The sequence below is a fragment of the Artemia franciscana genome, chromosome 12, assembly GCF_032884065.1.
Source record: "Artemia franciscana chromosome 12, ASM3288406v1, whole genome shotgun sequence".
In the NCBI taxonomy this organism is placed as follows: domain Eukaryota; kingdom Metazoa; phylum Arthropoda; class Branchiopoda; order Anostraca; family Artemiidae; genus Artemia; species Artemia franciscana.
The window spans coordinates 13,783,717-13,809,886 of NC_088874.1; the positions used below are offsets into that span (position 1 = coordinate 13,783,717).

General features: G+C 35.7%; 1 protein-coding gene across 2 annotated transcripts in view; it reads right to left on the reverse strand.

Moving 5' to 3' along the window:
• Positions 1-790: 790 nt before the first annotated feature.
• Positions 791-26,170, reverse strand: part of LOC136033717 (arginine-glutamic acid dipeptide repeats protein-like) — a 185,175-nt gene continuing 159,795 nt past the window's right edge. For both annotated transcript variants that reach the window (XM_065714601.1, XM_065714602.1), the window contains 5 exons: positions 23,802-23,981; positions 20,074-20,244; positions 14,359-14,719; positions 11,506-11,657; positions 791-1,036 (listed from right to left, as the gene is read on the reverse strand). In XM_065714601.1, coding sequence (XP_065570673.1) covers positions 973-1,036; positions 11,506-11,657; positions 14,359-14,719; positions 20,074-20,244; positions 23,802-23,981 — 928 coding nt within the window. In that variant the 3' untranslated portion in view covers positions 791-972. The remainder of the gene's footprint in view (positions 1,037-11,505; positions 11,658-14,358; positions 14,720-20,073; positions 20,245-23,801; positions 23,982-26,170) is intronic.

Consider the following 26,170-nt stretch of genomic DNA (forward strand, 5'->3'; position numbering starts at 1 on the left):
TTAGCGTTATATGCCTTTTTAGTATTTTTCCCATAGTTACATCAAACCTAACCTGAAGCCATGATATCAAGAAGTTCACATTATCTGTAGTTAGAAGACAAGCGACAACGAGAATCAATATATACAAGCCTACATATCGGCTACACAGTTTTGTTTCTGAACAATAGCATACTTACATTTTGGCCATAAAAACGTTCTAAATATTGTCAAGAAGATCAAGATCAGAAGATCATGAGATCAAGAAGAGACTCACAATGTCTGCAGTAAGATGGAACGCAATAATGACAATCCATATTTACAAGCCTGCCAGGTAGCCGTGCCGGGCTCCCGGTACTATATACCGAGAGCGGAACAGTGCGACAGAACAATGCGTTCCGCGTGGTGGAACAATGCGTCATACATAGCGCTCTGATATGTGCACCAGGGGTCAGATAGTAAGGGACCCCTCGTATTTTCACAGAGAAAACGTTAAAAAATGGAAAAACTTGATATTGTAGCAATCTTGATTCATTTATGATTTTTTTTTCGGGGGGAGGGGGGTTTACAAAAAGAAACTTTAAAAAAAACATGAAAAAAATTACATTCATTTTTGTTACGTTTTTATGAGTCGGAAAAACCTTTTTTTTTGGGGGGGATGGGAGGATGTCCTTGTATTACGTCCCTCTCCTGTCCCGTTTAATTACAAAAACCAGATGGAATATACACAAATGAATTATTGACAATAGTATCGCTTATACTCAGAATGGCAGATAAATGTTCACGACATACCTTTATCTATATATAATCCAACTCAATTATAAAAGAATTATTATTTAAACGATTACACAACAACAACGACAGTAATATTGTGCAATATAAGAAAAAATGTGTCATTATAAATCATCAGCGCATTGCATACTCAATTAAATACAAATTAAAGTGAAACTAAAATGAACTTTAAAACTAAACACATTCACAAAAGGATTTGACTTTCTATTGCCTTCGCGCTGCTTCTTCTAAAGCTCGGACTTTATATTCTCTTTCGCGTTGTTGTTGCCTGAAAAATCAAACAAAAAATGAATACATATAGAATAACAAACGCACTCTGAATACTACTCTTAGCGAAGGGAAAAGGATTAATACTCCTTGGGACATGTTACAAGCAGATTCAGATGGTTCCGTGGTTCTGAATGCCATAATAATGTCTAATTACGTACATGTAGTTACAATCAATTCCAATATATCTTTTTAAAAATTTGAAAACATTAAAAAAGGAGGAGAAAGAAGAAAAGGAGTTTTAGTTTTGAATGGGAGGAGTCTTTTGCCATGTTCTGTTGAATAGCCACATCGGACCCATGAATATCTTTTTCAAACTCTTGCATATTCCATGGTAACCAATAATTTAAAAACACGGATTGGAAAAAACAAAAAAACGAACAAACTAGGGAGTGAAAAAGAATCGCCATTTGAACCCGATTCACGAATGATAGCTATTATTTCGATTAATCTTAATTATAAACGTCCGTTGTGAAAACAAATTTATGGGAAATTTGAAAAAGAGTCTGAAACCAAGGCCGTATCCAGGGGGGGGGGGGGTTAACCCCCCAGAAATATTTGTCCACCTCGTAAAAACGTAAAAAATATGAACCCATTTTTAATGTGTTATTACCCCCCCCCCACAAACACACACAAATCCTTTTGTAAACTCTCCCTCCGAAAAAAAACGTGAGCACTACCCTGTCTGAAAACCACAAAATTAGTGTTGGCTCGAAATGAAACTGTACCGTTGGAATCACCATAGCGATTTAGAGGAATAGCAGTCTCCTATCTTAACCAGCAAAGACAATCCACTTTTTGTCTGGGCAGCAGGCGTGTCGACTTTTTTATGCTCGCTTTTTCTCTATTGTCACTAGTGGGGTGCTCAAATACCATAGAGGGATATTCAAGGGCTCATTCGAAACGACATTGCTATATCTAGTGCATTTGTCAGCATTATTATTTTTTTTTTTAATAGAATATAGTTCTTATAGAAGAGTACCATAGCCACTTTACTATAGTAACTGTTAATTTACGATGTATTATCATTCTCTACGTTACAATATGTTATTTGAAACCCATATGGGCTTGTCTTTTTATTTAGCCGAAAGAATTTATGATGTTTAGATGTGGGAACAGGGATGAGGGGAGTTTTGCAACTTCAGACAAATGCAAAAAGTAGACGATTTATGGCAAAACACAAAAATTATATAGAGATAGAATCACAGAAAACTCCTGATTGTGGAAGGGATAGACGCAATAAATCAAAAGCTTTGGCGCTAATCAACTACTTTTGATGGAGCATGTAGCTTGTATCCACCACTATACACATAAGCCAAATAGGGTCAAAGTTGGGGACTGCAAAGCTGATCAGCTCCAAAGAAAAGCAAAAACTTTTTTCTCGTGAACCCAGAGGCCTCCTTTTTGTGTACCAGCCTAAATCTCATCATGTTATTTGTTTGTTTTTAATGAATTAAGAAAATATTTAAAATTAAGAAAATATTTAAATAAATTTAAAAACACGACAGGGGACAGCTAGTAACTCTTTTATTGCAAATGCAATTGGGCACGCGCGCTGTCAAGCTTCTATAATTATTTTTAGATACATGCTTTTTAACACTGTTCCTCCGTGGACGAGGAAATCGTATATCATGCGTAACCGGGGAATGTCCGACCCAACAGTTTGCATTAACCGGGTTGTAGAGAATTTCCTGGAAGAGGCTAAGGGAAGAACGACCCCGTGGCTAGCTATCATGTGTCAGTAGTTTTCTTAGTGTACATATACTTATGGTTATGTTCGTAGTTTGATTTTCTTTTTTTTTCACTCGTACTCCGACGTAATTCCAGTGAATTTTTGGGTAATAAAAGTACTTACTTACTACTTCAAATTTTATCAGTAAGTAGTTTCCGCCTAACAACAACAGCAAGTTTCTCTATTTGATACGTTGACCCTAATGTCATTGACACATTGGATTCTCAACTCATATTTTCATAAAAAGATAATGCTTTTAAACAAATTTTAAGGAAAATCTCCCACTGTCTTCATTCTTGCTGCATGTATTTTGTGCATGCCGTATTTCGCCCTGACCAGTTAAGATGGTAGAAATATTCTCGTGAAATTAAAAAAATCGTCTTAAATTAGTTAGTTCAAAATAGTTAGTCAAATTAGTCAGAAATATTCCCGTGAAATTAAAAATTTGGTAACAATCGTCTCAAATTAGTCAGTTCAAATTAGTTAGTCAAATTATTCCCGTGTACTTAAACAAAATGGTAACAATCGTCTCAAATTAGTCAGTTTACCTCATTTTTCTGGAAACTTTGTAACGATTCCCTAGTTAAAAAATGATTTATTGCTTTTTGACATCTCTGAAGGTAGATTCCAGATACTCAATTATATAAGAACTTATCATGGCTACTTTTTTTTTCACAGTTTCAATTTATCCTGTTTTGTTTACAGTGGTGCATTTTTGTTTTGCCTTAATTGGCGTTTATAACCCATGTCAAACAGTTCGTGGTAACGAACTGTAGTAAGGAGCGACCCGGCTCAATAGTAAACGAAACTTTAAAAAACGGGATTTTGATGCCAAAAGATACATCAAAAGAATCGGATTTTCATGCTGATTTTGAATATATAAGTTTCATTAAATTTAGTCTTTGTCATCAAAAGTTACGAGCCTGAGAAAATTTGCCTTATTTTAAAAAATAGGGGGAAACACCCCCTAAAAGTCATAGAATCTTAACGACAAAATCACACCATCGCATTCAGCGTATCAGAGAACCCTATAGCAAAACTTTCAAGCTCCTATCTATAAAAATGTGTAATGTCGTATTTTTTTGCCAGAAGACAGATCACTGGTACGTGTTTATTTGTTTGTTTTTTTCCCCAGGAGTCATCGTATCGACCAAGTGGTCCTAGAATGTCGCAAGAGGGCTCATTCTAACGGAAATGAAAAGTTCTAGTGCCCTTTTTAAGTGACCAAAAAAATTGGAGGGCACCTAGGCCCCCTCCCAGGCTCATTTTTTCCCAAAGTCAACAGATCAAAATTTTGAGATAGCCATTTTGTTCCGCATAGTCGAAAACCATAATAACTATGTCTTACAAGCTTTGACCAGTGTTTACATACAGTAATGGTTATTGGGAAGTGTACAGACGTTTTCAGGGGAATTTTTTTGGTTTGGGGGTAGGTTGAGGGGAGGGGGATATGTGGAAGGATCTTTCCTTGGAGGAATATGTCATGGGGGAAGAGAAATTCAATGAAAAGGGCGCGGGATTTTCTAGCATTACTATAAAAAAACAATGAAAAAATAAACATGAAAAAGTTTTTTCAGTTGAAAGTAAGGAGTAGCATTAAAACTTAAAACGAACAGAGATTATTACGCATATGAAGGGTTCTAAAAATACTTTAGCATAAAGAGTGAGGTATTTAGGAGGAGATAAATACCTCGCTCTTTATGCTAAAGTATCGTTAGTAATTTCAACTATTTATTTTACGGCCTTTCTGATTCAGGGGTCATTCCTAAAGAATTGGGACAAAACTTAGGATTTAGTGTAAAGAGCGAGGTATTAACGGGGGGACAAACCCCCTCATATACATAACAAAAATATAAGAATATAAAAGTTTGTTACGTAAGTTAATTCTTAAGTTACGTGTATTCTTTACTAATAAAAACGTTCGTTAAAAATGAAAAGTTCTAATTGCCTTTTTAAGCAACCGAAAAATTGGAGGGCAACTAGGCCTCCTTCCCCACCCCTTATTTCTCAAAATCGTCTGATCAAAACTAAGAGAAAGCCATTTAGCCAAAAAAAAGAATTAATATACAAATTTCATTTTAATAATTTATGTGCGGAGAGCCAAAATCAAACATGCATTAATTCAAAAACATTCAGAAATTAAATAAAAAAAAAACTAGTTCTTTTAACTGAAAGTAAGGAGCGATATTAAAACTTAAAACGAACAGAAATTACTCCGTATATAAAATGGGTTGTCCCCTCCGCCATCCCTCGCTCTTTACGCTAAGGTTGACTCTTTGCCACAATTCTACTTTTTAAAACAATTAAAAACTTTAGCGTAAAGAGCGAGGCGTTGAGGAGGAAGTTATTCACTTGTTTTTGGCTGCTTGGTTCCTGTTTTGAATCCTGACATATTTAAACAACTTCTTCTTGCTTGCGTTTCAGAGTCCCACGCTAGATAGTGTAAAAGGATTTAATATGGGCTAAAACCACTTTTTTCCCGAAATTTTTAATTTCTCGTTGTTGTGTATCCGTTTCCCTTTTAGCAATTAACATGTGCTAAATAGTTGTTTTTTGTCCACCCACACATTTTCATGGCTTCTACCGGTAACCTTTAGACCAGACCCCTCCTCCGTCTCGGAAGAAAAATATTCCCTAAAACTGTACTCCACGGGAGTAAGTAATAAATAAATAAACAAGAGCTAAGAGCTCATATGGCGCTTGTGACGAGGCCGGACGAGCCAAGAGCCAAGGGCTCATATGGTATGAGCTCTAGCAAAATTTTAAGAATCAACAGATAGATTTAAAAGGAAAATCGGAGGCTTAATGCCGGTCGGGATTTAAAATAAGAGCTCTGAGTCACGAGGTCCTTCTAAATATCAAAATTCATTAAGATCCGATCACCCACTCGTAAGTTATAAATACCTCATTTTTTCTCCTTTTTTCTCTCCCTTCAGCCCCCCCCCCCCCCAGATGGTCTAATCAGGGAAAACGACTTTATCAAGTCAATTTGTGCAGCTCCCGGACATACGTACCAATTTCCATCGTCCTAGCACGTCCAGAAGCACCAAACCAGCCAAAGCACTGAACCCCATCCCTTAACTCCCCCAAAGAGAGTGGATCCAGTACTATTCCGTCAATCACGTATCTACGACATTTGCTTATTCTACCCACCAAGTTTTATCCCGATTTCTCTAAGCGTTTTCCAAGATTTCCGGTTTCCCCTTCTAACACCCCCCAATGTCAACAGATCTGGCCAGGATTTGAAATAAAAGCTCTGAGACATGAGTTCCTTTTAAATATAAAATTTCATTAAGATCCGGTCACCCGTTCTTAAGTTAAAAATTCCTCATTTTTTTTTAATTTTTCCAAATCAACATCCCCCAGCTCCTCCAAAGTGAACAGATCCGTCCCAATTATGTCAATCACATATCTATAACTTGTGTTTATACTTCCCATAAAGTTTCATCCCGATTTCTCCACTCTAAGCGTGTTCCAAGATTTTTGTTTCCCCCCTCCAGCCTCCTATGTCCCTGGATCATATTCGAATTGAAAATTGAACATCTGAGACATAAGATCCTTCTATATATCAAGTTTCATTAAGATCCGATCACCCATTCGTGAGGTAAAGGTACCTCAATTTTCACGTTTTCCAAGAATTCCCGGTTTCCCCCTCCAACTCCCCCCCAATGTCACCGGATCTGGTCGAGATTTTAAAATAAGAGCTCTAAAGCACATGATCCTTCTAAATATCAAAGTTCGTTAAGATCTGATCACCCGTTCGTAAGTTACAAATATCTCATTTTTTCTAATTTTTCCGAATTACTCCCCCCAACTAAACCAAAGAGGGCGGATCCAGTCCGGTTATGTCAGTTACTTATCTTGGACAAGTTTTTATTCCTCCCACCAAGTTTCATCCTAATCTCTCCACATTAAGTGTTTTCTAAGATTCCCCCCCCCCAATGACGCTGGATCCGGTCGGGATTTAGAATGAGACATCTGAGTTACGAGGTCTTTCTAAATATGAAATATCATTAAGATACGATCACTCCTTCGTAAGTTAAAAATACCTTGTTTTTTTCTAATTTTTCAAAATTAACCCCCCCCCCACTCCCCCTAGTAGAGCGGATCCGTTCCGGTTATGTCAATCACGTATCTAAGACTTCAGCTTATTTTCCCACCAGGTTTCATCCCGATCCCTCCACTCTAAGCGTTTTCCAAGATTTTAGGTCTCCCCCCAACTCCCCCATATGTCACCGGATCCAGAGCGGATCCGTTCTGGTTATGTCAGTCACGTATCTTGGACTTGTTTTTATTCTTCCCACCAAGTTTCATCCCGATCTCTCCGCTTTAAGTGTTTTCCAAGATTTCCGCCCCCCCAACTCCCCCCCATTAATGACTCTGCATCCGGTCGGGATTTAAATTAAGAGATCTGAGTTACAAGGTCCTTCTAAATACGAAATTTCATTAAGATCCGATCGCTCCTTTGTAAGTTAAAAATACCTCATTTTCTCTATTTTTTCAGAATTAACCTTCCCCCCAACTCCCCCAAACAGAGCAGATCCATTTCGGTTATGTCAATCACGTATCTAGGACTTCTGCTTATTTTTACCACCAAGTTTCATCCCGATTCCTCCACTCTAAGCATTTTCCAAGATTATAGGTTCCCCCCCCCTCCAACTCCCCCCAATATCACTGGATCAGGTCGGGATTTAAAGTAAGAGCTCTGAGACACGATATCCGTCCAAACATCAAATTTCATTAATATCCCATCACCCGTTCGTAAGTTAACAATACTTCATTTTTTCCAGTGTTTTCGAATTAACCAACCCCCCCCCCCAGATGGTGAGGTCGGGAAAAAGACTATTTCTAATTTTATCTGGTCCGGTCCCTGATACGCCCGCCAAATTTCATCGTCCTAGCTCACCTGGAAGTGCTTAAAGTAGCAAAACCGGGACCGACAGAATTTGTGATCGCTATATGTCACTTGGTTAATAGCAAGTGCCATAAAAACCGTTGTTTTCCAAACATTTTTTGTTTTATAGAATTCTTCAATTTCCATCCCAATAATATAATAGAATAAATATTAAATAGATATTTCAATTTCTTTGGTTTTAGATTTAAAACGAATGGTATTAGAGTACGCTAAGTGATATTTCAGGGCGGAAACTCCTCTCCTCTATTGCAAGATGATGTAGCTCTTTTTAAGGCTTGGGTCACTGTCTCCGTTTACTTAGAAAGTTCTATTTTTCGATAATAAAATCTTTGACTTCTTCTACGATTGTCTTCACACTTAATCATTTTATTAAATTTCTATTCAGATGTCTCACCTAGGACATCTTTGGCCAAATTGGTCAAAGCATCCTGCTATTCCACCAAAGGATCCTTCAAACCATTTTTATCTTAAAAAATGGGTATTGTCTTCAAATTGAAAAATCAGTCGCCTATAAAATCATAAAAATTGATTTAACTCACTGCCTTTAGTGAATAGTAGCTTATTATTTTAAAAGATCTTCATGGGAGTTGGAGACTGAAAGGGATATAAAGGTACAACAGAAAATTAATTACACATTTGAAGCGATATTACATATTCTACACTCTGCAATCACCATTATAAATGGAACTCGTTTTTTTTTCATAGTAATGCAAAAATCCTAAAAGGTTGAAATTCAACCTCAGTTTTTCCCTCGGATCGACTTAGTTATAACCTCGAGACCTCGACTTTTAGTCGAGTCAGGTTTTTTTTCTGCAAGAGATAGTTTAGATCATTTAAGTTCTAAATTGTTTACAATCATAACATTTTGTATTTAACACAAATATACTATTATGTATAGAGCAGGCAAGCACTAAGAAGGGTTGGTGGGAGAGAGCCCTGTAGGGCTGCAGTGGGATTGACCTCTACTTCGTAATCTAGGACCCAGATTTGGAACTCGACTGCAGCGAATTCTGGAATCGAGATTGTGTGAAGCGTATCCATATTAATATGGATACGCTTAACAAAGCTCCAATAACAAAAATTTACTGGAGGGAGCTGTGGGACTGACTAATCTTTGCAAAATTTCAGATTTTCACGAGCTTCATACAATCCGCCTATTTTGACAATTTATTGCCTACTTGACAAATCCCTCCCTCCCCATAGAAATGAATTCTTGCGTACATCCATGAAATGGAGGGCGTTTTTATGAAAATAAACGAAACCCAATTTGAGTTCTACCACATTTACTGAATGTACAATTTCCATAAAAATGACAACACACATGGTTGATATTACATTAGAAGCTCTGCCAAATAGTCTGTGAAATTGTAGCTGACCAATAGTCTATCCAGGGGGGGGGGGGTAAGGGGTATGACCCCCCCCGAAACGTCTGTCCAACTCGTAAAAACGTAACAAAATGAATACATACAAATATTTGATGCTTTTTCAAAGTTTCTTTTTGTAATTCCCCCTCCAGAAAAAATCCTGGATACAACGTTGTAGCCGACATTTAAGCTTTTACTTATAGATATTTAACTTTGAGATGTCACAATCCGGCGACATTATTCGATTTCCTCAAAGGTAGTTTTGACGGTAATTGAACTTACATTTACTAAAAATCCGTTCACATACAGTAAACAACACTATCATAAAGTAGTAGACAGCAAATTACAAAGCAAATAAAAATTAAATTTTTAGGGTGGATAGAAATGAAAACTTAGATATAAACAAAAAATAGAGAAAGGTACGGCAGAATAAACAGAAGCTAAGTAAATTAGAAAAAAAAAGATCAAGGTGGTTTACATTATTTTAAATTGTCGAGATCAAATTCAACATATCACATAATCTTGAGAAAGCATTAGCCGGCCGGCCTAGGGTAGCAGAAGATTACCTTAAAGTTGCCTTCGTTCCCGATTCCTGAGTCTGTTTTCAGGGTTAGGATTATTATAGTCAAAGCCTTTTTATGGCTGTAAAAGAGAATGGTGCCTTAAAAAAATATTTCTGCGTAAGTGCCTACAGTGGCACCAACTGAAAGGGGGGGGGATGCTCCAAAGAATGGAGAAGGATTCCAAATGGTGAGGATTAGGTGCGTTCTTTGATTTTCACCACCTGTTTTGCAAATCACCACGTGGGACAAAATCTACTCACTTGTTTAAGACTTGCCTAACTGCTTGAGTGTTCAAGAATACTCGAAAGTGCATTTTAGAAAGAAATTAATCAAACGATCTTGTAAATGAATAATTTAGAATGGCAAAAAAAAAATTCGTCCCTCACTGGTACTAATCTTAATTCTACGGAACAACCTTGGAGCCTTAGAATGCCTCAAAGTTGATGCCTATAAAAGATAATGTTGACTTTGCCGGATGGATTTCTAAAGGGGTTCGAATCTTCTTGGATTATATTTAGCTTTTACTTTATCTTCGAGAACAACACTTGCTTGATAGGGACGGTATTTATTTTCATTACAAAAGCTAAATCTTGTAATAAACGGGACCAGTTAATACATTTTAAATGTACCAAATCACATATTCTAAAGATCGCTAAAAACGTTGTTAGAAGAAACATATTTCGGATCTGACCCCGAAATGATACGGATCTGATCTGGATAATACGGAGTATGCACCAGAATTATCCAACTACTCAAATCCCAAGAGAATTTGAATTAAAATCGACTAGTTGTGGGCATCAAGCCATGGCTTATTGTAGAAAAAGCCAAGACAGATAGTCCGATTGAGTGAGAGGCAATTCTGGCAAACAGAGAACTAGCAGCTACCTGCAACAGTTCAATACACCCAATATAAAGAGACAAAAGAAGGAGGGATAAGTATTCTTGACTGAAAAGCCAATATCTCGCCGTAAGGAAGAAGAAGAATTCAATCCCACCAGTGAACAAACTAAGAGCTCAAATTCTCCTTTTAAGTTATTAATTAATTTTGTCAAGGAAAGCAAATTGCATTTTGGATCACTCCTTCTTATGACAGATAATAAAGCATTAATAACCCAAGCCATGCATAGAAGGAGATATAAATCTTAGAAGAGAGGGAGGGAGGCGAACTAAACAGAGAAAAAATGAGCAACTTATATAAATATATATATATATATAAATAAATAATATATATATATATATATATATTTAACATATATATTTATATATATATATGTTTGAGCCCGCCTCCTTCACCGAAAATATCAAGATATACGCATTTCATAATGCCTTATATATATATATATATATATATATACATATATATATATATATATATATATATATATATATATATATATATATATATATATATATATATATATATATCATTCAAGTGCTGGTCTATATTAGTCACTAATTTAGGAAAACAGTTTTCCTTTTCTCCTTCTGTCTCTTTCATGTTTTTTTTTTTTTTTTTTTTTTTTTTTTTTTTTTTTTTTTTTTTTTTTTTTGTGTGTTTGTGCTGTTGCATTGGTGATTTCTCTTTTCATGATATATATATATATATATATATATATATATATATATATATATATATATATAAGGCATTATGAGATGCGTATATCTTGATATTTTCGGTGAAGGAGGCGGGCTCAAACTTGATGCAGAGCGTTACTTCATACCAAATTGCTAACCTAACTCGAAATAAATTTTTTCAATATGCGCCACTTACAAAGAAAGTGTGAAATTATTGGCTTTTAAAATAACGATTCTTATAAAAGAACAACAGGAGAAAACCTGGGAAGGCTCTTCTGAAATCGCTTCGTTAGTCTAGTTTGTGTCTCTTGTAATGCTTACCTCATATATTCCTCATGTTGTGCAGCTGCGAGAGCTGGATGCGCTGCACCAGGATGAGTGTGCATAAGGCCAAGACCCTGTGAGGATAGCCTTTCTCTTTCCATAAGCATTTGTCTTTGTAACTGCTCCTGAACAGCTGCCTGTGCTGATAACTAAAAATAAAGTTGAAATCACATTTTTTGATTAATATTTATTCAATTTTTATCGTATTTTTAGTTTAATGATAATTGGTGTTTATTTTTCGTTAGTAAACAAAACTGTGATAATTAAAAGGAACAGTAGTCATAGCCGTTTGCAACCAAAACACATTCCCGACGTATAGGCAGTACAGAAGTCGAATGTATTAAGTCCGTAAAATAAACAATGAAAAAAGAAAGAAAAAAAGATTCAGAAAGATGTCTGCTTATGTGGTTGAGTAAAGGCAGTGCGTTTATGGGTCTTTTTGGTATGGACTTTGCCCATACCAAAAGAACCTAACAAACAGGAGTTGTACTGACATTTGAAAAAATTCTATAATTAACGGCTTCTTTTAAAAACCAGCATTTGTGGAAAGGTTTAGAAAGTGCCTTAATCTAGGGGAATACACTGTTTCCAAGTCCATATTTGTTGTTGCATCAAAATGGGAACAAGTCTTTTCCTCCTCCGCATTTGTGTTCTACTATTAAAAATTATCTAACCATTTTTTTTTGCATTTTCATAGTACGCCATTTTTTTGTCGATTCTAGACAAGTTACTAATTTTTAATGTTTCAACTACTTGTTAAAAATACAAAGCCTTTTGAGGAGCAGGAAAATACAGCAGTGGACGTAAAAAAAAAGAAATTCATCTTAATCAGAATAAAAAACACACAATTATAGTGAGAAAAAAAGTGAATACATTATACAGAAATCCAGATGCACGCTACAGTATACATCATTAAAGTATGCTATTTAGAAAATTATTTGAGCGTTTTCCCTTGGAGGCAAAGGACAAAATCAGAAAAAGAAGAAGACATTTTTAGACAATAATTTCTCTTTTGTTTGTTTGGGGGGGGGGGCTCCATCAGACCATTCTCTGGTGGACTACCACTCTATATATGCAGGTATCGCATATTTGTTCATATACTACGTCTACATCTTTCTTGGGTGCCTAAGTTAGGGGGGGAGGGAATGCAGGGAATATGTCCTCTGGGATTTTAAAATCAATTTCTAATATACCATACAACTAGATAAACTGTATTGGAGGACTCGTTATTCGAAAAAGGAGTCTATTGACACAGGTATTTCTCGATCAACAAGGTAGTACATATAGAGTTCAAGTATAAGAGAAAGACATTCATGTTTTTTAGGCCTTTTGTTTAGTATTAATGAAGTAAATTCAAATTCTTACATTAAACACGTAATTTGAATTTGTTTGAAGTTGTAACTTCGGTATCAGCATTGTGTATTAAAACGCATTTTGTATCTGTAGGATTTTCTGCAACAACTTCTCAATGCTTCATCGGTATACAGTAGTAAAGCTAGCGAAACAAGTAAGCTTTATGAAAGAAAATCTTTTGAATCCTGGGTTATGCAGCTTTTAAGGATGATTAGCCAGTCTTTCTAACTTATACCCTCCTGAAAATATTTTTGCACTCCTGGAAAATTTTCGACGGACAGTCATCATCTAAATATCAGCCTCGTTGTCAGGCCGGCCACATCCAACACGGAGTTCATAATTCATGGTGACAACAGTTATGGTTACAACCTACTATGGCTGATAGGAAAAGGTAGAATTACAGGGGGGGGGGGCACTGACGTACAAAACTTTGTGGAGGTTTCTCAATAAATAATGATAAATAAATGATGTTTAAGAAGATGCCAACATCACAGAAGTCAACTTAGGAATGGTCTCCGTACTGATTAGGATTATAAAAACATTAATAATAGAAGAATATAATAGAAGTAACTTATTATCTAGCAAACTCTCACAACATAAAACTGTCGAACTTACTGCCTTCAGTCAGCTAGCCTACATAAGCACATAAGTGAAATATTAAAATAATGCCTACAGCAATGGCCTGTCAATCAAACTGGCCTGTTAAATACAGTGAGTAAGATGAATAAAATGAAAAAAAAAAATGAGGGACATAAGTACACTATAAAAAACATACACTGATGAATCCAACTGGCTTGTCAGATAGAAATGAAACAACAAAACTAACACATTAACAATATAAATGACACATTAACATGATGCATTACAAATTTCATTTACTTATGATTACAACAAACGCTGGCACACAGCTCTTTCAGAAGTGCTCAGTCCTTGCATTAATAGGATTTAAAACTGGGATTTTTTTGTAATTTTGGTCGAAGTAAAGGGGGCTTTGGAGGGCAATAACGGGCTGGCAGTATACATTGAAAGCGTTGGTTACAACGCAGATTATTTCCGAAATTGGTACAAAGAGTAACACGTCGGGCTGCCAAGGTAGGGAATAATGACTATGATACAGTCGTTGGTGGGGGTGCTTATGGTAACGTTACCAATGACATAATATTGACCACTCAGACATTCTTTTAAAAATCAAAATGAACATCATCATCACCATTTTCTTTTATTTTACATTTTTGTGAGACAAAGATCAAATTTGACTACTAATATAACAAAAAGTGGAATTTTTGTCTCGATAAATTTAAACCCCATCCTCCACCGTTATTGGCTATAACTACCCCCCTTGGACCGATAAAGACTGCTTACGGAACAAAAAGCAAATTATAATAAGTTAAAAAGTATTTCACCTGGGTATAGGTGTTTAGAAAAGAATGCATCTGATTTAAACTTCACCTTAGCCCTTATCTGCCAGACAAAAAACAAAAATGCTAGAAAACATACCTGGGCAAATGCAGGGTCATCATAAGGTCTTCCAAGGAGATGGAGGCCCATAGGACCTGGTGGTCTTTGAAATGAAGCTGCCCCAGAAAGTAAATTCATATTCTGCAGTATTTGTTCATTGCTTGGGTTAGACGGATGTAAGCCTAATGATGGGTGGTTAAATTCAGGTGGAGCTAATCCAGCTAACTGGAGACGGAACAAAGGTTCCATTGCAGAAGATTGGGCTAGTTGATCTCCCAACTGACCAAAAGAGGCTATTCTTTCTAAACGCTCCTTTTCCATTTGTTGCTGCAAAGATCCAGGCGGTGGGTATAAACCCAGCCCAGGATTAGGGCCACCACTTCCAGGCTGAAGACCGAACCTAAAAATAGTACAGAAATAAATATCCTTAGCCAAAATACAGTGGGGAGAGGGGGGCGTATTTCCATCTAAAAAGCGATAACTTTCAAACAGCAAAAGCATCATAAGTTATCGCAAGATCAAGTTTCAAAAATAAATAGTACATGATAAATCCCACTACACCTCACACATACTCAGATTGATATACTAATACAAAATAAAACAAATCATTACCAAACAAAAATCAACTGTTATATAAGAATATAGCTTTCTTTCTACAACAGATTTATGTATACAGTTCCCTGACCAATAAGCTCACACTATATATTGACACAGCTGGTTCTTGATAAATACATAGGGATTACAGAATAGAAAAGATTTTTGTCTGAGCAAATTACTAATCTAAACACTTCTATTTTGTTCCACAAATGCAGGGGATTCAGATCTACCTTTATAATCCCATGCGAGCGTAATCGAAGCTACTACACCTTGTAATACTTAGCATAACTAAGGACTATTTAGTTTTCTGTCATTCGTATAAAAAAAGAGCAAGAAAAACAAAAAAACCTCTCTTCTTCACACATTTTTAGGTCATGCGGCCGATGCCCCTTTTATTACACCTTATATTGAGCTCTTTAGTTGCTTTTTATTAGGCTTGGAACTTACTTTAAACTTTATGACGTCATTATATATATATATATATACTAGCTGTTGGGGTGGCGCGCGCCACCCCAACACCTAGTTGGTGGGGGCGCTTCGCGCCCCCCCAAGCCCCCCCGCGCGCTTAAGTCGTTACGCGCCATATTAGTTACGCGCCATTGTAGTTGTGTCCCTATGTCCCACCTGTGAATATAGATATATATATATATATATATATATATTTATATGTATATAGATATATGTTTTTAACTACGTAAAACTTGCGAATATACAACATTCTTTGCTGTCCCATTTTCTGTGCATATAAATAGATTGTCAGGTTTACCGACTCTTGAACATGCAACATATAATGGTCCATGGGAAAACAATCCGTATTCAGATCTATACCTCATGATTCTAATGATTGCCCTTGAGCTTTGTTGATGGTGATTGCTAATCGACCATTCCCTGAGTCGCCATCGTCATTTATATATCCCCCTGTGCACCCCGGCGTCCCCTTTGTAGTTATGTCCCTGTGTCCCGGTCGTCATTTATATTCCCTGTGTCCCGGTCGTCATTTGTGTCCCGGTGTTCCAGTCTGTGATTTCTCTTTGAGTGTCCCGGGCGTCATTTATATTCCTTGTGTCCCGGTGTCCCGGTCGTCATTTATATCCCCCTGTGCCCCCCGGCGTCCCCATTGTAGTTGTGTCCCTGTGTCCCGGTCGTCATTTATATTCCCTGTGTCCCGGTCGTCATTTGTATCCCGGTGTCCCGGTCTGTATATACATTCGTTTTTTAGTTTTGTTTTTCTCCTTTATTTTTTTCCTTTTTTCTTTTTTTTCTTTTTTAGTTTATTTAGATTTTTTAGTTTTTTTGTAGTTTTTACCATTTTTTTAGTTTTTTTAGTTTTTTTTTACTTATGTCCTGGTCGTCATTTATACTCCCTGTGTCCCGGTCGTCATTTGTGTCTCGGTGCTTTGTTGATTGCTAATTTATATATATATATATATATATATATATATATATATATATATATATATATATATATATATATATATATATATATATATATATCTATATATATATATATATATACTGTTGTCTGTCTGTCTGTCTGTGGATCAAGTGACGTCATGTTTCTGTGTTGACTGACGTCATGAAATTAGGAATATAAATGACGACCGGGACACAGGGACACAACTACAATGGGGAAGCCGGGGGCACAGGCGGGATATATAAATGACGACCGGGACACAGGGATTGTTCGAATAGAAATTACAGACCGGGACACCGGGACACAAATGACGACCGGGACACCGGGACACAGGGAATATAAATGACGACCGGGACACTCAAAGAGAAATTAGAAACTGGGACACCGGGACACAAATGACGACCGGGACACAGGGAATATAAATGACGACCGGGACACAGGGACACATCATTAGAATAATGAGGTATAGATCTGAATACGGATTGTTTTTCCCATGGACAATTATATGTTGCATGTTCAAGAGTCAGTAAACCTGACAATCTATTTATATGCACAGACAATGGGACAGCGAAAAATGTTGTATATTCGCATGTTTTACGTAGTTAAAAACATATATTTATATCTATCTCTATTCACAGGTGGGACACAGGGACACAACTACAATGGCGCGTAACTAATATGGCGCGTAACGACTTACGCGCGCGGGGGGGCTTGGGGGGGCGCGAAGCGCCCCACCAACTAGGTGTTGGGGTGGTGCGAAGCGCCACCCCAACAGCTAGTATATATATATATATATATATATATATATATATATATATATATATATATATATATATATATATATGTTTTTAACTACGTAAAACTTGCGAATATACAACATTCTTTGCTGTCCCATTGTCTGTGCATATAAATAGATTGTCAGGTTTACCGACTCTTGAACATGCAACATATAATGGTCCATGGGAAAACAATCCGTATTCAGATCTATACCTCATGATTCTAATGATTGCCCTTGAGCTTTGTTGATGGTGATTGCTAATCGACCATTCCCTGAGTCGCCATCGTCATTTATATATCCCCCTGTGCACCCCGGCGTCCCCTTTGTAGTTATGTCCCTGTGTCCCGGTCGTTATTTATATTCCCTGTGTCCCGGTCGTCATTTGTGTCCCGGTGTTCCAGTCTGTGATTTCTCTTTGAGTGTCCCGGGCGTCATTTATATTCCTTGTGTCCCGGTGTCCCGGTCGTCATTTATATCCCCCTGTGCCCCCCGGCGTCCCCATTGTAGTTGTGTCCCTGTGTCCCGGTCGTCATTTATATTCCCTGTCTCCCGGTCGTCATTTGTATCCCGGTGTCCCGGTCTGTATATACATTCGTTTTTTAGTTTTGTTTTTTTCCTTTATTTTTTTCCTTTTTTCTTTTTTTTCTTTTTTAGTTTATTTAGATTTTTAGATTTTTTAGTTTTTTTATTAGTTTTTAGTTGTTTTGTAGTTTTTACCATTTTTTTAGTTTTTTTAGTTTTTTTTTACTTATGTCCTGGTCGTCATTTATACTCCCTGTGTCCCGGTCGTCATTTGTGTCTCGGTGCTTTGTTGATTGCTAATTTATATTATATTTATATTTTTTATATTTATTAATATTTTTTTAGTTTTCTTTTTCTCTTATTTTTCAGTTTTTTCCTTTTTTTTAGTTTTTTCTTTTTTAGTTTTTAGTTTTTTTTTGTTTTTTACCTTTTTTAGTTAGTTTAGTTTTTTAGCTTTTTTAGTTTTTTTATTAGTTTTTAGTTTTTTTTTAGTTTTTGCCTTTTTTTAGTTTTTTCAGTTTTTTTTAGTTTTTAGTTTTTTACCTTTTTTAGTTTTTTTTAGTTTTTTAGCTTTTTTAGTTTTTTTTCTTTTTAGTTTTTTTCGTAGTTTTTACCTTTTTTAGTTTTCTTCTTCTTTTGTATTAGTGTGAAATAATTCAGACGTCATATGCGGACAAACACGACGTCACTCGACAGACAGACAGACAGACATAACCCACAAACAACTTATTTTTATATATATTTATTCATATTTTTTTAGTTTTCTTTTTCTCTTTTATTTTTCAGTTTTTTCCTTTTTTTTAGTTTTTTTCTTTTTTAGTTTTTAGTTTTTAGTTTTTTTTAGTTTTTTACCTTTTTTTAGTTTTTTTTAGTTTTTTTTAGTTTTTTAGCTTTTTTAGTTTTTTTATTAGTTTTTATTTTTTTTGTAGTTTTTGCCTTTTTTTATTTTTTTCAGTTTTTTTTTAGTTATTAGATTTTTACCTTTTTTTTTAGTTTTTTAGTTTTTTAGCTTTTTTAGTTTTTTTTTCTTTTTAGTTTTTTTTGTAGTTTTTACCTTTTTTAGTTTTTTTCTTCTTTTGTATTAGTGTGAAATAATTCAGACGTCATATGCGAACAAACATGACGTCACCTGATCCACAGATCCACACACAGACAACTTATTTTTATATATATATATAGATATATATATATATATATATATATATATATATATATATATATATATATATATATATATATATAGCTTAACTATATTTTCCTAGTATCAAGTAAAGAGTATGTACAGCTTATAAGAGGGGAAACTGGTGTTAGTGTAGGAAAACATCACCAGGGTCATCTTTTTTTCAGAAACTAAGATCATACTTTTCAGAAACAAATTTTACCAATTACACTCATAAAATTAATTTTGCCTTGACATTACACACACAAAAAAAAAAAAACAAAGAAAAGGCAAACCCTAGATGTTGTTAGTGATTTTTTTCTTCGACACTAATATTAGCCTCCATCCTTGTAAGTTACGCACAGTATTTGGCATCAGCATTAGTTTTTTTTTTTTTTTTTTTCACTGAAATGCAATAATTTGGAATGTCTTGGTATTTAAATATTATATTGGCAACCCGGAAGAATCAGAATAAGTATGGCAGAATAATATTCAGAACAAGTAGGGATCACAACTTGGAGAAACTTGACAGGCGCTTTTATTTTGTATGTTATTGAAATGTTATTTTATCTGTTAGTTGTTGTTATTTTTTAGTTATTTTTTTGTTGCCATGATCCTATGGCTTTAATTTTTTTTTACACTTTCAGCTTTATTGATGATCAAGTTTGAGCCACTTAGCTATTCTAGGGAATTTGCAGTGGTTTTTGGTTGATTGTAGTGGTTTTAGTTGTTTTTGGTTGTTTTTAGCTGATTGTAGTGGTTTTGGTTGATTCTGGGAATTCATGTACCTTGAATGACGGGTGCCCTATTTCATTGTTCGAACACATTCTTCACTATTAATATTGACTGGTATTTATACACAAACGTCTATTTTATATTAGACAAGAAGTAACATTTTCTTACCAGTTATTCATCTAGTTCTTACCAATAATCCAACCAATTTATTGTTACTTAACGGTGTTTTAGTGTCATTTCAGTTTACTTTTCTTTTTATTTAACTATTGGTAATACATATCGCGTGAGAGTCAGTAATTTATTTAGTTCTGATGGCTGATATTTCCTGGCGGATAATTTCTTTTATTTAATTTGTTTTGTTTTTTTACGCTTTACCACCTTACAACATAACTTTTTGCCGTATCATACTAGATGATATTAGAACTCTAAGCAAATTTTTGATAGAACGCCAGATTTTGTGTTATGTAATTTTTTCATAATCCATTTCTCTTTCTGTTCACCGTCTACCGTCCCGTTTTCTAAGGGCCTGATAAAACAGAAAATTTATACCTTCTTTGGAGATCGAGCCAGTGTGAGGCTTCCAGGGACCCAGGCATTCTCGGACCTCCAGGAGGTGCCATTCCCATGCCGGGTGGACCGCCAACTCCAAGGCCAAGACTGGTACTTTTCATCATTTCTTCCTTTAGCTTTTGTTCGCGGTCAAGTTGCTCCAATTCCATTCTAACGAAAAAAAAATGCTAAGAAGATAAAGACTTTTATTCTAAAACAAAATAAACTTTTCATTCTTTATGGTAACTAATCAAAAAAAGAAAATCATACTTAACAAGAGCTAAGAGCTCATATGGCACTTGTGACGAGCCAAGAAGAGCTAAGAGCCAAGAGCTCATATGGTATGAGCTCTAACAAAATTCAAAGAATCAATAGACTGATTTAAAAGGAAAATCAGAGGCTTAATGCCGGTCAGGATTTAAAATAAGAGCTCTGAGTCAAGATGTCCTTCTAAATATCAAAATTCATTAAGATCCGATAACCCACTCGCAAGTTATAAATACCTGATTTTTTTTCCTCTCCCTTTAGCCCCCCAGATGGTCGATTCTGGGAAAACGACTTTATCAAGTCAATTTGTGCAGCTCCCTGACACGCCTACCAATTTTCATCGTCCTAGCACGTCCAGAAGCACCAAACTCGCCAAATCACTGAACCCCTCCCCCCAACTCCCCCGAAGAGAGCGAATCCGGTACGGTTACGTCAATCACGTATCACGGAGATTTGCTTATTCTACCCACCAAGCATCATCTCAATTCCTCCACTCCAAGTGTTTTCCAAGATTTCCCCCTCCAACTCCCCCCAATGTCAAAAGATCTGGTCGGGATTTGAAATAAGAGCTCTGAGACATGAATTCCTTCTAAATATCAAATTTCATCAAGATCCGATCACCTATTCGTAAGGTAAAATACACAAATTTTTACGTTTTCCAAGAATCCCGGTTTCCCCCTCCAACTCCCCCCAATGTCACAGGATCTGGTCACCCTTTCCTTTTTACAAACACCTCATTTTTCCAATTTAACCCCCTCCCCCTAACTCCACCAAAGAGAGAAGATCCGGTCCGGTTATGTCAGTCACGTATCTTGACAGGTTTTTATTCTTCTTATCCAGTTTCATTCTGATCTCCGGTTTAAGTATTTTCTAAGATTTCCGGTCCCCCCCCCCCCCATGACGCTGGATCCGGTTTATATTTAAAATATGAGATCTGAGTTACGAGGTCCTTCTAAATATGAAGTTTCATGAAGATCCGATCACTCCTTCGTAAGTTAAAAATACGTCATTTTTTCTAATTTTTCAAAATTACCCCCCTTCAATAGAGCAGATCCGTTCCAATTATGTAAATCACGTATCTAATACTTCTGCTTATTTTTCCCACCAAGTTTCATCCCGATCCGTCCACTCTAAGCATTTTCCATGATTTTAAGTTCCCCCACCCCAAAATCCCCCCAATGTCACCAGATCCGGTCGGGATTTAAAATAAGAGCTTTGAGACACGATATCCTTCTGAATAACAAATGTCGTTGAAATCCGGTCACCCGTTCGGAAGTTAAAAATACCTCTTTTTTAATTTTTCAGAATTAACCCCCCCTTCCAACTACCCCAAAGACAGCGGATCCGTTCCGGTTATGTCAATCATGTATCTAGGACTTGTGCTTATTTTTCCCACCAAGTTTCATCCCGATCCCTCCACTCTAAGTCTTTTCCAAGATTGTAGGTTTCCCCCTCCCAACTCCCCCCCCCCCCAATGTCACCAGATCAGGTCGGGATTTAAAATAAGAGCTCTGAGACACGATATCCTTCCAAACATCAAATTTCATTAAGATCTGATCAACCGTTCGTAAGTTAAAAATACTTCATTTTTTCTATTTTTTCCGAATTAACCGGCCCCCGCCCCCCCCCCCAGATGGTCAAATCGGGAAAATGACTATTTCTAATTTAATCTGGTCCGGTTTCTGATACGCCTGCCACATTTCATCGTCCTAGCTTACCTGCAAGTGCCTAAAGTAGCAAAACCGGGACGGACAGACAGACAGACCGACAGACAGACAGACCGACAGAATTTGCGATTGCTATATGTCACTTGGTTAATACCAAGTGCCATAAGAAGTCGCAAAAGTTTTCACCCGAGGTGGAATTACTTGAATTTAAGCAGAATTTGATCAAATGCGGAAACAGTATTACACCAAAGAAAAAATCACAGGCCTCTCCCATAATCCAATTACACTTATATTAGACGTCTCATGAAAAGAGTTGTTCATTATACTTCTGTTCTGAAGACATAAAAAATATTACAAAATAAACAAATAGCGAAAAAAAGAACTTCTAAATACACTACAAAACTAGTAAATATGTTGATTTATGAATAATAAATGACTGTTTTTGTAGTTTACATTTTTAATACATTCATCGGATGTTGTTCAGAATCTTTGTTCGAGTTTGTGTCATTCTTAGTTTTATAGTTAAAATTACACGCCAATTTTAATGTTTTCTTCGAATTTTGACAAAAAACATTTTTTATTTAATATTTTTTTCACACGGAGTATGGCAAAGCTACTACGAATAACCATTAATACCGAATGTGACGGTAGAAATGGGCCTTAAATCAACTTTGTTTTTGCATTTAAATTTTGATTAGATCAATTTTAAATAAATTCAATTTACTTTACAAATACTGAATTGACTGTGATTTACATAACAACCATCTATTCATAATATTATGCTAAAAGTTATAGCAATGTAGGTTGATGTCGTCATTTTTTTATAAATGCTAGGGGGAACACATCTTATTACGGACATAGTGTCAGTGTTAACTTAGTAGGCTATACATTTTAGTCCAATTAAAATAATTTAATTCCTTGGTTTGGAAAAGCAGAACTAGGCTCCTAGTATCTGATTTTTATTCATTTTTTCATATGGGAAAGAATAGAGTTAGCATCTCTCAATTTAAACAAAAAATTTAAAGCCGAAATTGAAAACAAATCGAACACCAGATGACAATACTTACTAAAATGTCATCAAGAAAAGCATTGTCTATTTTAATAGAAATAGTCAATCTAATTCTATTAAAAAAACTACATTTACTACCTGGGCAATTATCAGTGTGCAATGGAAAAGTGATAAAAAAAAGAAACATCCGCTTCAGGTAATTTTCTATTACACTTTTCTGGAGATGACCTCATTTACATCAACAAAACAGACTGAAATAAATTCATAAGTTTGGCAAAGCAAACAATAAAAACCAACATTATTTTCTATTTTGTCATCTTATAAGTAACTTGAAAGGCATTCATAAAACAAATCTTTAAATAAAAGTAAAGTTCCACTAACAAATTGTTAAACGAAACTTAAACTTTGGTAATCTCCACATTCAATACATTATGTTATCGTGAAAGACCGAAATTGGATAATGTTGACGTTCACCGGTGGGTGTTCGAAATTTCTTTTTCTCTGTTTGGACTCAGTCAGCCCTGCCAGTCAGCTTTGTCAGTCTTATGCAAGGTTTGACGGTGACAGGTTAGGTTTCTAACCGGCTTCTGAGATCTATAACCTAACCGGTCACCATCAAACCTTACATAAGACTGAAAAAGCTGACTGCCAAGGCTGACTGAATCCAAGCAGAGAGAAAAAAAATTTCGAACATTCACTGGTGAATATTGAAATTCACCGGATTTCGGTCTTTCACCGCAACACATACACAATTTGGCATTTGTCAAGCAAGTATGAAGAGGTACCTTTCTCTAGCAGCATTCGGCCCATAGAGTCCTCCAAATTGATGCATTGCAAGAGAATCTATAGAGTTTGATCCTGGAGGGCCTATTAACCCAGGGATACTTCTTGGTATACTTGGAGGTATTGCCTGACCCATATTTGAAGGAGGCGGGGCATAACTATTATGCGGTCGGGCGTATTCACTATGGAGAAAATAAGACCATTAAAATCTTGTTTCATTTCAACTACTTGGTGTAGTTGAAGTCATCTCAAAAATAATATACCACCAGCGAGTTCGAAGTTACAAAAAAAACTTAAATGCTAATAATCCTTCTAACCAGAGAAAGAGGGACAACAAGGACAAAGAACAAGAACAAAAGAACAAAGGACAAAGAACAAAGAACAGAACAAGGGACAAAAAGGAAAAAGATTTTTGACAGCATGCTATGAGTTGAAGCCCATTCACAATGAGATTTTACTAACTCAAAGAATTAGCTACCGCTAATTTGAGCCAAGTTCATAGAATTTTCTGACTGACAAAGAAATTCTGATAGGCTTAAATTAGCGCTAGCTGAATCTCTGTATTATTAATAGTGAATTCCCATTGTGATTGGGATATTAATCATTCAGTTTGATCACTGAAATTGTCTCTTTCGTATTTAGTTACTATCCGCTTCGACCCTAGATAATATCCCTTACTAAAAGGTTTCAAGTAACATTGTCGATTCAGCCACTTAATTTTTCTTTTTTTATGTCGTCGTTAGTTATAAAATTTACGGTCCTATTTATCCACATTTTTCAAAGAAAAATATTTTCTTTTCCTTTCTTAAGAGAAAATAAAGAATAAAATATTTCATCTTATTGTTGAACCTTGATATTCATGCGGTAATATTTAGCAAAGAGTGACAGCTAATCGAATCCAGGTAGTTCATTACTACACTAAAAACAAACTTACTTAACATAACCGGTAAATCTCCATAACACCCAACCAACCCTTGCCCTGAATAAACATTACGTGATCTTACTAGCTAGACGTGACTAAGCATCGGCACTGTTTCTGATTTTTTCTAACCCGTTTCTGTTCCCCCCCCCCCCCAAAAAAAAAACAACAGAAAGGAAAAACAAGTTACCTGTTTTTGAGGCACCTGTTTCTGTTTCCAAAAAAAAAAAAAAACAACAACAGAAAGGAGAAACAAATTACCTGTTTTTGACAGACCTATTGCTGTTCTGTTTTTTATTTCAGTTTTTTTCGCTTCTGTTATTGTCTAACCTGCTTCTGTTTCCCCAAAAAAAAAAACACAACAGAAAGGAGAAACAACTTACCTGTTTTTGACAGACCTGTTTCTGTTCTGTTTTTTTTTTCAGTTTTATTTTCATTTCTGTTTTTGCCTAACCTGTTTCTGTTTCCCAAAAAAAAAAAACACAACTGTTTTTGACAGACTAGTTTCTGTTCTTTTTTTTTCATTTCTGTTTTGTTTCCCCAAAAAACACAACAGAAAGGAGAAACAAGTTACCTGTTTTTGACAGACCTGTTTCTGTTTTACCTGTTTTTGAAAGACCTGTTTCTGTTTTTCAAAAAAAAAAAAAAAAAAAAAAAAAAAAAAAAAAAAAAAAAAAAAAAAAAAAAAAAAAAAAAAAAAAAAAAAAAAAAAAAAAACAGAAAGGAGAAACAGGTTACATGTTTTTCACAAACATGTTCTGTTGTGTTTTTTTTTCATCTCTTTCAACCATGTCTGTTTTTCTGAAAAACAGAAAGAGCCGATGCTAAAACGTGACTAAGACGTCCACGAAGTAGTTTTATAGTCTGTCAGTTGCTGGTTTGCAATAATCAGACGGAATTTGCATTTTTTTTTTTTTTCACACCGTTTAAAGAGATTGCAAGCAGTCAATAGCTTTCAGGTGATGGTGATGAAACAGCTTCAAGGTGATGAAATAGATATGGGGTTTGCTTAATGTATCCTGTTTGTCTCATGGTTGGGGGATCAAGCTGAAGCTTTCAGGAAAAGTTTTCCTTTGGAGAAGGGAGGGGGTAAAGAACTTAATTTGTATTTGGAAGAAGGTGGAAAATATCCAGTCCCACAAAGAGATGTACACAGCAGTTGCTCCTTCTTATGTATGTCGTCCAACAACCTCCAATAGTCATAACCTCCGATAGCCGACATCTTAGACAGCTGGTCGGTGATATGGAACTAACTTAGGCTGATAAAGGAGGGACATAAACAACCAAATCTACAAAAGTAATTAATTTTCCCCTGGTTCCAGGACTATCAAGATAAAATTTAATCATGCTTTAGTTTGGACGATTAATTCAAGTTAGGTAAACGAATGCCGCTCCGTTTTAGTCTTTCAACCGGGATGTGCCACGCTACATAAAAAATTCCAAGGGCATAGA